At 39.4% G+C, this 14,392-nt stretch overlaps 1 protein-coding gene across 1 annotated transcript; it reads left to right on the top strand.

Annotated features, from left to right (window-relative positions):
* Positions 1-25: 25 nt before the first annotated feature.
* On the top strand, positions 26-14,330 carry IKZF5 (IKAROS family zinc finger 5). Its single transcript, XM_056351478.1, has 6 exons — positions 26-113; positions 1,781-1,846; positions 3,323-3,417; positions 3,717-3,880; positions 4,172-4,354; positions 9,224-14,330. Exons 4-6 carry the CDS (start codon positions 3,748-3,750, stop codon positions 10,165-10,167), a joined length of 1,260 nt encoding a protein of 419 aa, XP_056207453.1. The 5' UTR covers positions 26-113; positions 1,781-1,846; positions 3,323-3,417; positions 3,717-3,747; the 3' UTR covers positions 10,168-14,330.
* The last annotated feature ends 62 nt before the right edge of the window (positions 14,331-14,392 follow it).

Raw genomic sequence — 14,392 nt, 5'->3', positions numbered from 1 at the left:
GCCCCCGGCGTGGTCTCGCGAGACTGCGGTGGGCCGGGCCGAGCCGCGGGAGGCATAACAAACATGGCGGCGGCGGCGGAGGCGGGCGGCGGTCGCGGCGCGGGGCGGCGGTGGTGAGTAACGTCCTCTCCTTCACGCCCTCCCCCCCCTTCCCCGCGCTGTGAGGGGGCTCGGTAGCGTGGCCGGCCACCCTCTAGGTAGCTGTAGCAGTGGTGGCTGGTGCCGTGACACGCCTGCCTGGCGGCCGCGGGGTCCCCGGTGAGGCCTCCCTTTGACGTGAGGGGGGCCGCGGCTTCCCTGCGGGCAGCCGGTGGGCAGCGGCGGGGGAAGGACGGGCGGGGATGGCCGCGCTGCCCCGCTGGGGGCGGCGGGCTGGGCCAGCCGGCGCAGCCCCTCGGCTTCTCCCTTGTGGGAAGCGGGGGAACGGGGCAGGCAGGCTGGCGCGGGGGTCCCCGCGGCCCTGTGGCTTCCCGCGGTCCTGTCGGTTCCCGCCCAGGCGTGCGGGCGCGGCGGGCAGCGGGCAGCGCGGGGTGTCGCACCGCTGGCCGAGGTTGCCGTGGCAGGTGACAGGTCGCGGGGCTCGTCCCGGCGGCCGCCGGCGCTGCGATTCCCCTTCCCACGGGCACAACTGCCTGAGAAGGAGCAGGAGGGCCTTGGTTGAGAGTTTGGGATCGTTCCTCCTTCGTTATTTTAGTTTTAAGTCATTTGCACCAGGAAAAAAAATGAGACTAGTGCAGAGAGATTCCCCCTTTTCTTCCTTAATTCCCTAAAAGAAAACGTGATGCATATATGTGCTTGTAGTCATGTTATTTTATTCTCTTATAATTACTACAGTGTGAGTTCTTGCTGGCTGTGTTGAAGTACTGGTTGTTCTGCGTCTGAATTATTTTGTTTGGTAGAATTCTTGAGGCAAAATATTTATAACGCCTTTCATCCTAGCGCATCCTGTGGCGCTTCTCAGGCAATAAACTCGGTACACATCAACACTATAACTAGTGTTAAATCCAGCAGTTGTGCCTGTGTAGAAAATGAATAACCAGTATTCTACCCGTCGGCATATAAAGCTGGAGAAGATGTAGTTGCCTATGCAGAAAACGTTCTGTGTAAATAGAACTCGAGGACCATTCAGTGTGATCAGTCCATTCGAGTGCCTGAAACATGAGCCAGTCTGCTCAGGTTTCTAGTAATTACAATTGCACTTACTGGTTTGCGGCAGCGACGACATAGCGAGCCCTGAAAAGGAGAATTGCTGGTTGTATATCTATAAAAAAACCCCTAACACAAAATCACAAAAGGTCCTTTTGTGCATAAAAATGTAGAGGTTTGAGGTGGTGCTTAAATTATGACAACTTACCTACATTGACATGAAAAAAAAGAGAATGTTTTGAAATTAAATTGATGAGGTACAGTTTTATTCAGTTGTTTACCAAAATTATGTATTTTCCCCAATCATTTTGGTTTAAATTTGCGTAATTTCTTTAAAAATTAAATGTAATTACGGAAATACAGTCAGGTAAGTTTTTCTACCTTGCAGAAAAGGGTACACAGATTCTTCAGTGAAAATATGGACCTTTAACATTGTTTCACGCTGAACCATTCAAGATTCAGAATGTTATTTAGAATTTAGAATTTATTCAATATTTAAAAACCAGAATGAATTTTAAATGGTTATTTTTTATAATTTGGTGAAAGTTGGCCTGATCAGAACTCTACCTTACATTGTCCTGTTTTTCTTTTCCATATCTTTATTTTTTATCCTGATATCTTTATTTTATTGCAGGAGACACCAACAAATGGAACATAAATTAACTTAAGTCTACATGAGGCTGGTGACACCTGAAAGAGGGTAGGCAAAATTGATTTGTAAAGATGTGTTCAAAACTGACTTGATGATGATGATAATAGTAGTAGCTGAGCATGCATCAGTATGATGTAAAAGAATATACTCATCTGGATGCCAAAAATTAACTAATGCTTGTAAATAACTTTGGAAATACGGGAGAATGTGTTTTAAGTGTGGGCTTGAACTCAGGACTTGAGTGTTTGTACGTCACCTAATGTTTTGTTTAGTAGCTATTGGAAAACAAAAGGGTATTGTTAGTTAAAATGTAGCATTATATATTATTTCTGATTACAATCTGCAGGAATAGTAATGTGACTAACTCATTGCTTTCTTTCTAACTGAATCTAAGTTCTGTCTTCACAGACTCATTGCAAGTTGAGACTGTAGATGTTTGTTACTTACAGTCCCAAAAAAGGGGATGACCAGTTACTTCTAGTGAATATTTTTATTATTTCCATGTGAAATAATGAAGTGGTGTGTTAATGGTTTAACCCCAGCTGGTAACTAAGTACCATGCAGCCACTCTCTCGCTCCCCCCTCACACAGAGGGATGGCGAGGAGAATAGGAAAGGAATGTGAAACTCAAGGGTTGAGATAAGAGCAGTAAAGTAAATCAAAAGCTGCGCATGCAAGAAAAGCAAAACAAGTAAAATCATTCACTACTTCCCATGGGCAGGCAGGTGTTCAGCCATCCCCAGGAAAGCAGTGCTCCATCGCACGTAATGATTACTTGGGAAGGCAAACACCGTAATGCCAGGTGTTTCCCCCTTCCTCCTCCTTCCCCCAGTTTATATACTCAGTGTGACATCATATGGTATGGAATAGCCCTTTGGCTAGTTCGGGTGAGCTGTCCTGGCTGTGTCCCTTCCCAGTTTCCTGTGCCTCTCCAGCTTTCTTGCTTGTTGGGCCCAAGAAACTGAAAAGCCCTTGACTTAGTATAAACATTACCTGGCAACAACTAAAACCATCAGCATCCTGTCAACATTGTTCTCACACCAAATCCAAACCACAGCACTGCACCAGCTACTGAAAAGAAAAGTAACTCCATCCCAGCTGAGACCAGGACAAGTGGATTAAGACTTTCATGCAGGATAGGAAACTAAAATTTGGGGAGAACTATGAAATACGGCTTTCTGTAAGGCTTCTTTCCATCTTTGCTAATCAGTGATATTCAGTTGGTTTCCCAACACTACAGTTACCGTAACTGACTTGCCCAACTCTTGGATTTTTTGGTGCCACATGCTCACCAGAGAAACTATTCAAATCATCAGTATGTGATGAATATGTGAAAGAGTGTATGCAGTCTTTTGAAAAGTTTTTGCTGGAAGTGTTTGTTGTTTTTTTTTTTTAAATTAAACTTAGAGCAGTAGAGTGTTAGAACCTGTCTTTCAAAATAATGTATTTTTTTCAAGTTTTTTCCTTACAACTCATGGGGCTTGGGAAAAATAATGGACTTAGATTTCCTTTCTTTCTTTCCAGGGAAAGTGGAGAAGCTGTACTCTGTGTTTTCTATCTGACCTATTGGGAGTACATTTTGGAGCATGTTTGCTATTTAGATAGGTACTAAAATTCAGGTATGAACCATTAAAAAAAAAGGGGGGGGGGAGGGGCAAGTTGATTTTGATTATTACATCATTTTATCCAATTTGATATTGTCCTTACGTTGCTGAAATTAATTTCATCAGTAATATGTTTGGTGATTTCTGAGTTAAAAGCTAAAAATAATTTATTAGGGCTGTCAGTTTGTGCATTGAGTCATATGGTATGATGAAAGTAACCCTTCACTTAAGTTTGTTGTGGGTTTTTTTGTTTGTTTTTATGAATACATTCAAATTCAATGACATACGTGTTTTGAAAATATTTTTCCTTCTAGGTACAAGAGGCTGTAAACATAAAGAGTGAATATGGGTGAAAAGAAGCCAGAACCTTTGGACTTTGTAAAAGATTTTCAGGAATATCTCACACAGCAGACTCACCATGTAAATATGATTTCTGGAGCAGTTAGTGGAGACAAGGAAGCAGAGACTCTTCAGGGAGGTAAGCTAATTTCAGCGCTATCAATTTTTTTTTTTTTTGAGAATGACTGGATGATTTACATTTCAGATATAATTATGTAGACCACTACAATTGTATGGATGCATTTCTGATAGTGATTTTCACATCACAAAAGATGTGTATGTACCTTTCTTTTAATCAGGGTGTGTTTTTATAGTTCTGTATATTTAAAGACCAAGGGCGTGCGGAAGCAGAAGATATTTGGCATATTCGCACGGCAGGGTAGGTAGTATCCCACTGATTCTTGATTGAAATGTGTTACGTTATTCACAGCTGGGACAGAAGGTGATCAGAATGGTCTGGATCATCCTTCTGTTGAAGTTTCACTGGATGAAAACTCAGGAATGTTAGTGGATGGGTTTGAAAGGACATTTGATGGAAAGTTAAAGTGTCGATACTGCAACTATGCCAGCAAAGGAACAGCACGGCTTATAGAACATATCAGAATTCATACAGGTATGGAATATTCTGCAGTATTTTGCTGTGAGGCATTGTGGTATTAACTCAGTGTTATGATTTGCATGTGAGGAGTAAATACCTTCAAGCAGTGTGATAGTTCTTGGAGCTACCCAACAATTGGAACTCCTTTTTTGTTGTTTTTTTTTTTTAAATAGATTATTTTATTAAAGGTGTACCTTGTACCTTTTCAAATTATGCAGATTCCTACTTGCATTTATTATTGCAGACTACTGAATTTGAAGTAACTATGTATGGAAGTAAAGTTTAGAATGGAAACATCAGTGTAAATTGAAGGGCCCTAAATGTAACTTCTAGTTTTTCCTTGCTAATCAGAAAAGTGAAAAACATACATCCTGCCCCATGGAGACTTATAAGGGCTTTTCTTCCTCTGTTGTTCAGCTATGAAAATATTCCTGTTTTGTAGAACTTTCTAGATGTGGCAGTATAAAACTAATAAGAAAACTATTCTTACAGGTAAAATATTCACATCAGGGTATATCATCAAATAAGTGATTAGTAACAGTAATGAAAAGGAAAAGTATTTACTATGGCTTGTTTCAGAGCATTTGCCACTGTTGGATTTCTAAAGTTGAAAAGCAGAACTCTCAGTAAAGGTTAGAATATCCTCAACTGTTCATGAAGTCAGCTCTGACATCTTGGCAAATGAGAGAAAACAAATGAAAGGTCCTTGTGATGTCTGTCTTTGGTCCCTGTCAAGTATATTATACTGATACAGAAGACTTTATGGTTGTTAATTAGAATAATAAGAAAAAAAATTGTATTCTGCAAAGAATGGAAGTTTTGACAGGTTTCTGATCTGTTATGAACTGTCCCGGAACTTTTAAGTGTATGGTGTTGATTGTCTTGGGTAGGTGGCATTCTGGGACTCACTTTGAAGGAAACACATTGTTGTAACTTGGATGTAATTAGGTGCAGTTATTAGTCAGATTCTCATGTTGCTGTGACCCATTGCTGTGAACGGTTGCTTCTACACAGTAACTCCCAGGGTGTATTTTGGGGGAGTCAGTGCTCTTTGCACTGGTCCTGCAGTGTTGGCTTGTTTCAACAAGGTGTAACAGGATAGAAAGTGGCAGCCAACTAGAAATCCAAGAGTTCTGAGGTTCAGATTCTGAAGATCTTGGAAATTCTCGTCTTGTGCTACTGTGAGCTACCTCTGTGTGTAGCTGTGGTTGTTTTCAGATTCCCAGTGAAAGTTTTGTGTAGTTTCAGTAGTGTACAAAGTGCTGTGGCTTGTGCATTTGACACAGCATTAATGCCATGGCTTGCTGCAGATCTGCAAAGCAGCACTGTGTTTTGGAGCACTTTTTTTGGTCTAGTTTTTCATAAAGCACTTATAGCTTTGCCTACTGTTTGCCTTATATGGTATGTGGACAATAAGAAATTTTTTTATTTTAACAGCTTTGCTCGTGCAGTGCTATTTCTGAGCTTGTGGAATGAGGGCCATGTAGTAGGAGAAAAGGTATTGCAGACTTACACAGTTAATTTTTAAATGGTACTTAAAGATGCAGAAGTAACATCAACTTTAAAATTTCATGTCTTTTTAGTAGCATATAGCTAGTGCCATCTAAAATCTTGCATCCCAAGCCCACAGTTACTAATGGCCAGTTGTCAACATGGGCAGATGGACTGCTAGAAGTGTGACGGGAAACATAAATTGCTACTAGATGTTGGTGTTGTGTGTTTGCTGATTCTTGAGGTGTCTTTGATGGCTTCGGTGTGCAGGGGGGTTTTCAGAAAGAATGACTGAAATAATGTATTGTTACTTAATATCAAATGTCATACATTTTAGGTATACTAGGAAGCAAAAAATTAAATCTTCTTTAAATGTCGAAGTGTGGGTATTGGTATAGTGTCAGCATTTCTTCTCTTACTCTAGGAAGCTGCCTACCTTTTTTATATTCTCAGATCTTAGGTTAACAGTTCTTTTGTGTTTTCAGAATGCTTTCTTATCCTGCTGCTGCTTTAGGGAGCAGAGGTCCCGAAGTGGCTAGAGGGAGCGGAACAATAACTGCTGCAGGTTATGACCATTTCAGCACAGTTGCAGCATAATATATACAAAAGCAAGAAGGGTTCCAACCAAGAATTGAGATGCTGAGAAGTGTCCTCAAAAATCTCTGACCCAGTGGTTGTTGTTCAGAAGCCACACAAACTTAAGTTTTTTAGGACAAGGCATAATATTTGGGGTTTCAGCCTTGACTAACATTTTAAGTTGTTTCTCAAGGTTGTGTTATATGATATTGTTAGCATTATACCAGAAGAATGGAGCTTTACATGTGGGTTGACTATTGTCTCAGCGCTGCTGCAGGTATTCCTGTTAACAGGGTATATGCATGACACATTTGATCAAAGAAGCTTTCACAAATATCATAGGAAAAGGTAGCCAAATTGAAGGCACGCATCACTCTACTGCAAAATCATGCAGTCTGAATTATCTGTTTCAGAAAGCTAGCTAGCATTGAGAGAGGGATACAGGACATGTCAGCCTACTGTCGATTGAAGAGCTTCAGCAATTTGGACACACCTTCACATAGTGAGTGCTTTATAGCGAGGTTACTGGTTCAAACATGTCTCATGCCCAATAAAATACCAGTAACTGTACAAATGATAACAGTTCATTTCCCTACACCAATCTGTTCAGTTTTATAGCATAGACAAGAATCTCAGGCTCCCAGAGGCCTTTTATTTCTCTGTGTAGTTTCCCCTTTGCCTTATTACGATACATCTCACAATAATAGAGTGCTGCATGGTGTAGTGACAACAATGCCATTTTGCCATTACCTTAATGGCTCTTCAGGAAAGCCTGGCTTTGTTTCTTTGGATAGAGACAGGGGACTCCAGAATAAGGGAAGTTTGTTTGGTTTGGTTTTCTTGTGTTTTTTCACTCAAGGGCAAGGGGATCCAAGACCTGAGTGTTGTTTGGCTCAGAAAAGTGGCAAAGGGCCAAGAGATTGATGCTGATTCAGTCACTCTGAGCCTTCATAGTCCATACAATCAAAGTAGGGACGTGATAGCCTCAGAGTAATCTAAGTAAACTGCTAGTGCATCCTGGTTAACACACAAAAATGCAGCAAGGTATCTGCCAAAGTAATTATGAACCAGGCATGATCGCGCAACAATTAAGTGCAACTTACTGCAGAATTAACATCATGTTGAGTCTGACAGCAGTGTAATTAGTAGTTCAGCAGTATTAAGGGCATACAACATGAGATGCAAATTTATATCTCTGTAACCAGTTTAGAATGAAATAAGACCATTCAGATTGACAAGTCCTTTGTGAATACGGGGAGTTTGTCAGTTGTCTTACATCATTGTTTGTACCAAATCTCCAGATCTTTACAGATGTATGTATATATATATGAATACATATGTATGCTATGGAGAAGTCAAGGTTTCAGCTGGTGCAAATAAGGTACTTGGAAGTAGCACAAAAATTACTTTCTTTCCTATTGAAGAGCCAGTAATGTAAAGAAAAAACCTATTTGGTATCCCAGGTTGTGACTCCAAATTGTGTGATGTTCCACAAGGGCTTCCTGAATCAGTCACATGCTGTCTTACGGGGCCTCTACAGTGCTTGCAGTGTAATAGTGGCCCTCACTGCATTCAGATTTCTGGCTTTTATAGTTCTAGGTGGATTTTGAAAGCCAGGAAACAGATGTATTGGCCTGTATTTAAAATAGTAGACAATGTTTCCAAAAAAATGTGAAAGCTGAAGAGAAAGGAGTCCACTCACATCTTTCTGGAGTTTGTTGTGCTGTGTGGCAAGAGAATCATTTGCACAATAGTGATTTAGGAACTGACCTGGCATTCTATGTAGGAATATGAGATGGTGCTTCATTTCAGCACCGGAACATGTGTCAAATCCTTCAGGCATTTCTACTAACATTGCACACCTGGATCTAAAAACTCCTGGAAGATCAGTCTATGAAAGGAAAATCAAAAGTCCCAAAGTACTATGTTATAAATAGGTTGGCCTCTAATCATGTCTGAAATTTTTTTAAGTACTTTTAAAAGTGTTAATGTGAGTATCTCTAAATATCATTTAATAGAAGAGCAAAGTTCCACCTATCCAAAAGGAGAATACCTGACTATCATGTGAGAGAGAGCACACAGCTGCCCAGGGATTAGCTGGCTTTTGTTTTCTTTAACTCTTTAGCCACAGGGTCCTTTTTTTCAAAATTCAGTTCTGGAGTAGATGCATGTGTGCATGTGTTATTTAGATAATAGTTCCAGGATGTTTAAAAGTAGGAGTGTTTGGAAGATGCTGAAAGGATACCCTCCCTCAATGTTGAAGCGCAGTTATCATTTAGAATGATTACATTTTGGTGGTACAGATAGTCCTGTAGCCAATGGTGTAGAAGAATGGCTGCAGAAGCATGGCCTTAGAATCTCTGAGGATCTGCACAATGCAGGCCTGGTATCAGAATAGGCCTGTAATCAGAATTGTACTGAAGTTGCTGTGCTGAAGTTAACAAGAAAGGTAGCCTTGAGCTATTCTTGAATCCTGAGACCAAGTAATTCTGTTGTGCCAACAGGCCGTGGCTGTAACAAGCTACAGCTGCTGGGAAAGCAGGTGCAGGGCCAACAAAGATAGGGACCAGTATGGGAAGATAGGGAGTAACAAACTACAAGGCTGAAGCACAGCAACACAATTAGCTACATGGATAGAATGCTTATTTTAGTCATGATAATTAGGGGTGTGAGAACTGCGCGCGTTTAGAGACTACTAACCAATTATATTTCTGCTTTACGAATATGCAGCTCCCAGTTAGCTACTTTTTGTTCCATGCAAAGCCTTTTTCAAGCACTCTATGAGATGCTATGGGCTAACCTCCTTTAATTTTCCAGGTGAGAAGCCACACAGATGCCATTTGTGTCCTTTTGCATCAGCTTATGAACGTCATCTGGAAGCTCACATGCGATCGCATACTGGTGAAAAACCATACAAATGTGAATTGTGCTCCTTTCGCTGCAGTGACAGAAGCAACTTATCTCATCACCGCAGACGCAAACATAAAATGGTGCCTATCAAGGGTACAAGGTCTTCCCTAAGCAGCAAGAAAATGTGGGGGGTTTTGCAGAAGAAGACCAGCAATTTGGGGTACAGCAGAAGAGCATTAATTAATTTGAGTCCACCTTCCATGGTGGTTCAGAAACCAGACTACCTTAATGATTTCACTCATGAGATCCCAAATATCCAGACTGAAGCATATGAGAGCATGACAAAAACAACCCAGAGCAGTGGGTTGCCAAGAGAGCCGCAAGACCTTATGGTAGATAATCCTTTAAACCAGCTCTCTACATTAGCCGGACAGTTATCTAGCTTGCCACCTGAAAACCAAAATCCAGCCTCTCCAGATGTTGTTTCCTGTCAAGATGAAAAGCCTTTCATGATACAGCAGCCTGCTGCACCTGCAGTAGTTTCAGCTGTGTCAGCAAATATTCCTCAAAGTTCATCTCCAACCAGCCCAGACCCTCGGCCTACACACAATCAAAGGAACTATAGTCCCGTGGCAGGTCCCAGCAGTGATCGCAGTGCCCACACCAGTACTCCCAGCATAAGTAACAGTCAACCAAGTACTCCAGCTCCAACCCTTCCGGTTCAGGACCCGCAGCTTCTGCATCACTGCCAACACTGTGACATGTACTTTGCGGACAATATCCTTTATACTATTCACATGGGATGTCATGGATTTGAAAATCCTTTTCAGTGCAACATATGTGGGTGTAAGTGTAAAAATAAGTATGACTTTGCTTGCCATTTTGCAAGAGGCCAACATAGTCAACATTGACTGAGAACATGCTTTCATTTAGTTTTTTAACATATTACAGTATATTTTTCATACTTCCTGAAGGAAAGCTTGCACATTCCCGTATGAATCTTCACATTAATCATTTTGACAAGGGAGGCAAATTTGTTTCTATGTTGTCATAAAACTTGCCAGGGAAATTTTGTATAAGATGTGGTTGTTATTTCATACGTAGCCTTTCAAAAAAAGCTGAGATAGTGCTATAAGAATTGGAATGCATTCACATGCTTTTGTTGCTGAATTTAAGTTGCTTGCACTTAATCCCAGTAAACATTCTACAAATGTAGAAGCAGAGTGTGTCCTGAGATACAGGATGCAATTATCAGACTATTAACTAGGCAAGACAAAATATATTAACCATAAGATATGAAAGGTTAATGCAGTGACACATATGACTACTTTGGAGATGTGCTTATCCATAAAAAATTAGCTACTCCAAACTGGAAAAACAAACAGAAGCAACTTTCACATACAAATTCAATTTGGTGTAAAACTTGCTTTAATGTGATGGAGGTTAATAATAAGTTTTTCCTTAATATAGTCTAAACTCTTCACGCCTAGGGCTCAAATACTAATTTAACTATTATTTTAAAAACTCCTCACAAAACTAGAAGATAGCAGATTATTGTGAATGAAACTCTGGCAGAAAAAAAGGAAGTTAAAATCTTGTCATTCACTAGTTATACAAAAGAAAAATAAAGTGAGACACCTTACTTTAAACTACACTTCGCAAAATTTTACATCATTCTTTATAAAAGAAGGTAATTGTAAAACAGTCATAATAAAGAACTTGTAGAACTAATATATATTCCATGAGATTTTTAACTGCCTTAAACTAATTTGTACAGATACTTAAAATTTGCACAATTAGACTTCTGTCTTGCAGATAGAAGTTCTAATAGAAACAAACAAGAAGTTTACAAATTAAAAGTCATTTGTTCAGTTTCATCCTGGGCCAAGCTACAACTGATAGGTTGCCTGTATGTTTGGAAGTTTTATAAGCAGGTCTATTGTAAACTTCAGCTAACTTGGAAGTCAGTTTGTCTTGTTCCCTCCCCCAGATCTGCTGTTCTTCTAGTGTGCTAGAAATAAGGGGAGGGGCTTCTGGGTTTTCTGAACTGGTCGTGTAGTAGGTAAAGAAATGCCAGCTAACGACATTGGAAGTCATTGTGATTAATAATTGTAGGTGGCAAATGGTAACTGAAGATGTACATGAAGTCCATTGCACATGTTTATTTTTTTTATACTGTACATCTTACTTTAGAAGCACCTAGGCTAACAGACAGGCACTTTAAACCTAGCAAAACTAATAAAAGCTCTTAATGTGCTACACAGGAATTTGTAATGTTTCAAAAAAGTGAAGAACTGTTACATTTCCCATTATTTAGACATGCACTTTTATCTTAGTTTGTCTTATTTGAGACAAATTAAAGCTTCCCTTATATGTTCCCCTTTTACTGTCAACAAAGTATGGCAGCAAATATATTTTGTTAAAAGCAGGAAGATTTTACTAACGTTCTGCAAGTCAGTGGTTGGAATCTGAATAGCAAATGTTTGGCTTATTCAAATTGATATTGTTACGGGAGCTAAAGCTTCCTGAAGCCAATGGAAAAACTTACAATGACTTCGGTGTAAGGTCAACGCAGGAAAAACCACCCTTCTGAGAATTCTAGCTTTAGAATTAATTTTCAGTTTAATGAATTAGAAATTTGAGAACCAAATATCTTTCACTGTACCTAACCTACTTACTGTTGAATTTTCCATGCTTAAGTAACCAGCTGAAGGAACTGGATTCTTGGCTGCACATAGTCTTGTAGCGGTGAGATCAAAAATACACGGTTGAAGTATTTCTTATGTAGTAAAGATGGATGATAACATACTCTCACTCCTAAAAAGATTTTTGGTTTCAGGCCTGGTTCAAAATCCTTTTCAGTGCATTTGTGAAACAATCTGATTTTCATTTTTAATAATGATACTCTTTATAATTCCAAAATATCCCTTAGTTGCTTTATACTTTTTAAATTTATTTTATAGGCAAAACTGCAACTCTGTGTGTGTAAACATACAGAGAGAGCCCTTTATGTTAATGACTAAAAGTTGACTGAACTGGAATCCAGTAGGAAGTTACTGCTCCTGTACAGGTTTTGTAACTTGACTTTTCTAGTCAAAGAATGTAGAAATTACAGCTCTCTTTTGATCACATATTGATACATTCTACAATCTGGATTTAGGTAGAACACAGAACAACAGACGTTACTGGTGAAGACTATTACAATTAGTAATTATAGAGATAATTTTCCTTGCCTTTTGGTGTAGGTGGTGCAAACGTCTATTCCTAGGCTCTGGCAACTCCAAGATTCTGAAATGGTGGACCATAGCAGCCAAGTACTCGTTGGTTTGCAGCTCCAGCCTTTCTCCCTCTTCGTATCGGTAGGGAGATGAACTCCAGTGAGTGCAAATGTTTGAGATTTCATCCTTCTGATCTATTAGGACTTTCACTGGCAGTGCCTGCAAACATTATAGACTTTTCGTTTTGCATCAGCTAATGATTTGGCAATTTAGAAGAATGACTTCTGAACCATGATGCCCGTGAATGAAATTTGAGATAGGAGAACAGGTAGGTCACTGCTAGAGGTAGCTGGTAGCAAGAGGAAGCCTGCAAGATCTTACTGAAAACGGGCCCTCATTTAGGAGGGGATCCTCTGTTGCCGGAGAACACATGTTCTTAATAGTAGAACTCAGTATGAAAAAGAAAATCTAACCCCAAACCTTGCAAATTGTTGTTTACAAGTGTTCTAATACTGCTGACTTCATACCGTTGTTTCTCCTTCAAAGTACCTAAGAAAATCAGCTTGGACATCTATGAACTGTTGACCAATGATAAAAATAATTATTTTTCCTTCTTTCCTTGTGCAAGCTCCTATTTGCAGGGTGGATTCATAGGCAGCAGCAGGCTTTGGTATCTGGACTGGGATTCTTAATTTTCTGGTGTAATACCGTATGCTCAGTTGTGCCAAACAGTACACTGACTGATCTGTTTCCTTGTCTACTGAGTAGGTTTGTAAGGTGTATTTTCCTATTAGTTTTTCTTAATTTTGTACATGCTATTTACTGTAATTTAAAGACCAGAATGAGTACTGGAAAATTGTTTTAGAGTATGATTCTGACTATTTCCTTGCACAGGCAGGCCTTACTCTGAATCAGTGAGAGATATTTGTCAGGAATTGTGGACTTGAGTCCTTGGTTAGTAAGACTTTTCATATTGAGTTCTCCATGTGCTACGCTGCACTAACTTTTTTCTTTTTTTTTTTTTAAAAACAACAAATCCTTATAAGGTGGTGATTAGCATTGTAACTTGTATTAACAGGCAAGTTTGGGAATGAGCTGAAATTTTTCCATAGCTTGACTCTGTTGTAGTTGCAAAACATTAACTTTGTGGATTTTTTTGTTTTTATTGTAATAGATTATTCTATAGATTTGTTGAAATTTTTAACATGCACTATTGACAGTACTCAATACAGACTTACTATTATGAGGCTGAACATCTTAGTAGATTATCTCAGTTAATACTTAAACCAACTGGGAAGCAGCTAATAGGGAAAAATAATTGTTTTTTCAGATATATGTTCAGATGCAGAGGATTTTGACATAAAATGCTGGTTGGCATTTTAACACAAAACTCTGTGCTGGAATACATGTTCCAACAGTGTTTCCTAGCAAAACGATCTGTTGTTACTTATTTTGTTCCAGAATGTTTGGGGAGTTTGCTCGTTTGGTTTTTGTTTCTTTTTGACAAAGGGAATGTAATTTAGAAGTCTTCACTGGCAAGTTTTCTGTTAATTTTAATCTACGGCAAATGGATGTTCTGCTGCAGGAAATCTATCCCCTGCTGAAACATTTTTCATTGAGCAATCTTTGTGTATGTGCTTCTAAGTACCTGCTTTGTTAATAATATGTATTTCAGTGTAAAGAGCATATTTTGTATGCAAAAATGAAACCTGTTAGAGTTGTAAAATAAATTTAATTGTGTAGTGAATGTTTTCAGATGACAGTTAAATCTGAAGTAACTCTGCTATATCTGGTGTAGTTCATGTTGTGAAGCTTTGCTTTTGTAAGATAGGAATAAAATAACACTTTCTAATTAAGTTGCATGTTAATTCTTAGTTGCCTATGCTTCAACAGGTGGAACTGGTGAACTGCTCATGAC

Source organism: Falco biarmicus, chromosome 9 (assembly GCF_023638135.1).
Source record: "Falco biarmicus isolate bFalBia1 chromosome 9, bFalBia1.pri, whole genome shotgun sequence".
Taxonomy (NCBI): domain Eukaryota; kingdom Metazoa; phylum Chordata; class Aves; order Falconiformes; family Falconidae; genus Falco; species Falco biarmicus.
Note: the sequence above shows the minus strand (reverse complement) of the source record. Positions and strands in the feature narration are given on the sequence as shown.

Bases quoted from the DNA above. Each gene is read 5' to 3' on its own strand.
- IKZF5 (XM_056351478.1), top strand. From the start codon at position 3,748: ATGGGTGAAAAGAAGCCAGAACCTTTGGACTTTGTAAAAGATTTTCAG. The intron at 3,881-4,171 runs GTAAGCTAATTT...CGTTATTCACAG, and splicing joins AGCAGAGACTCTTCAGGGAG to CTGGGACAGAAGGTGATCAG. The intron at 4,355-9,223 runs GTATGGAATATT...TTAATTTTCCAG, and splicing joins ACATATCAGAATTCATACAG to GTGAGAAGCCACACAGATGC.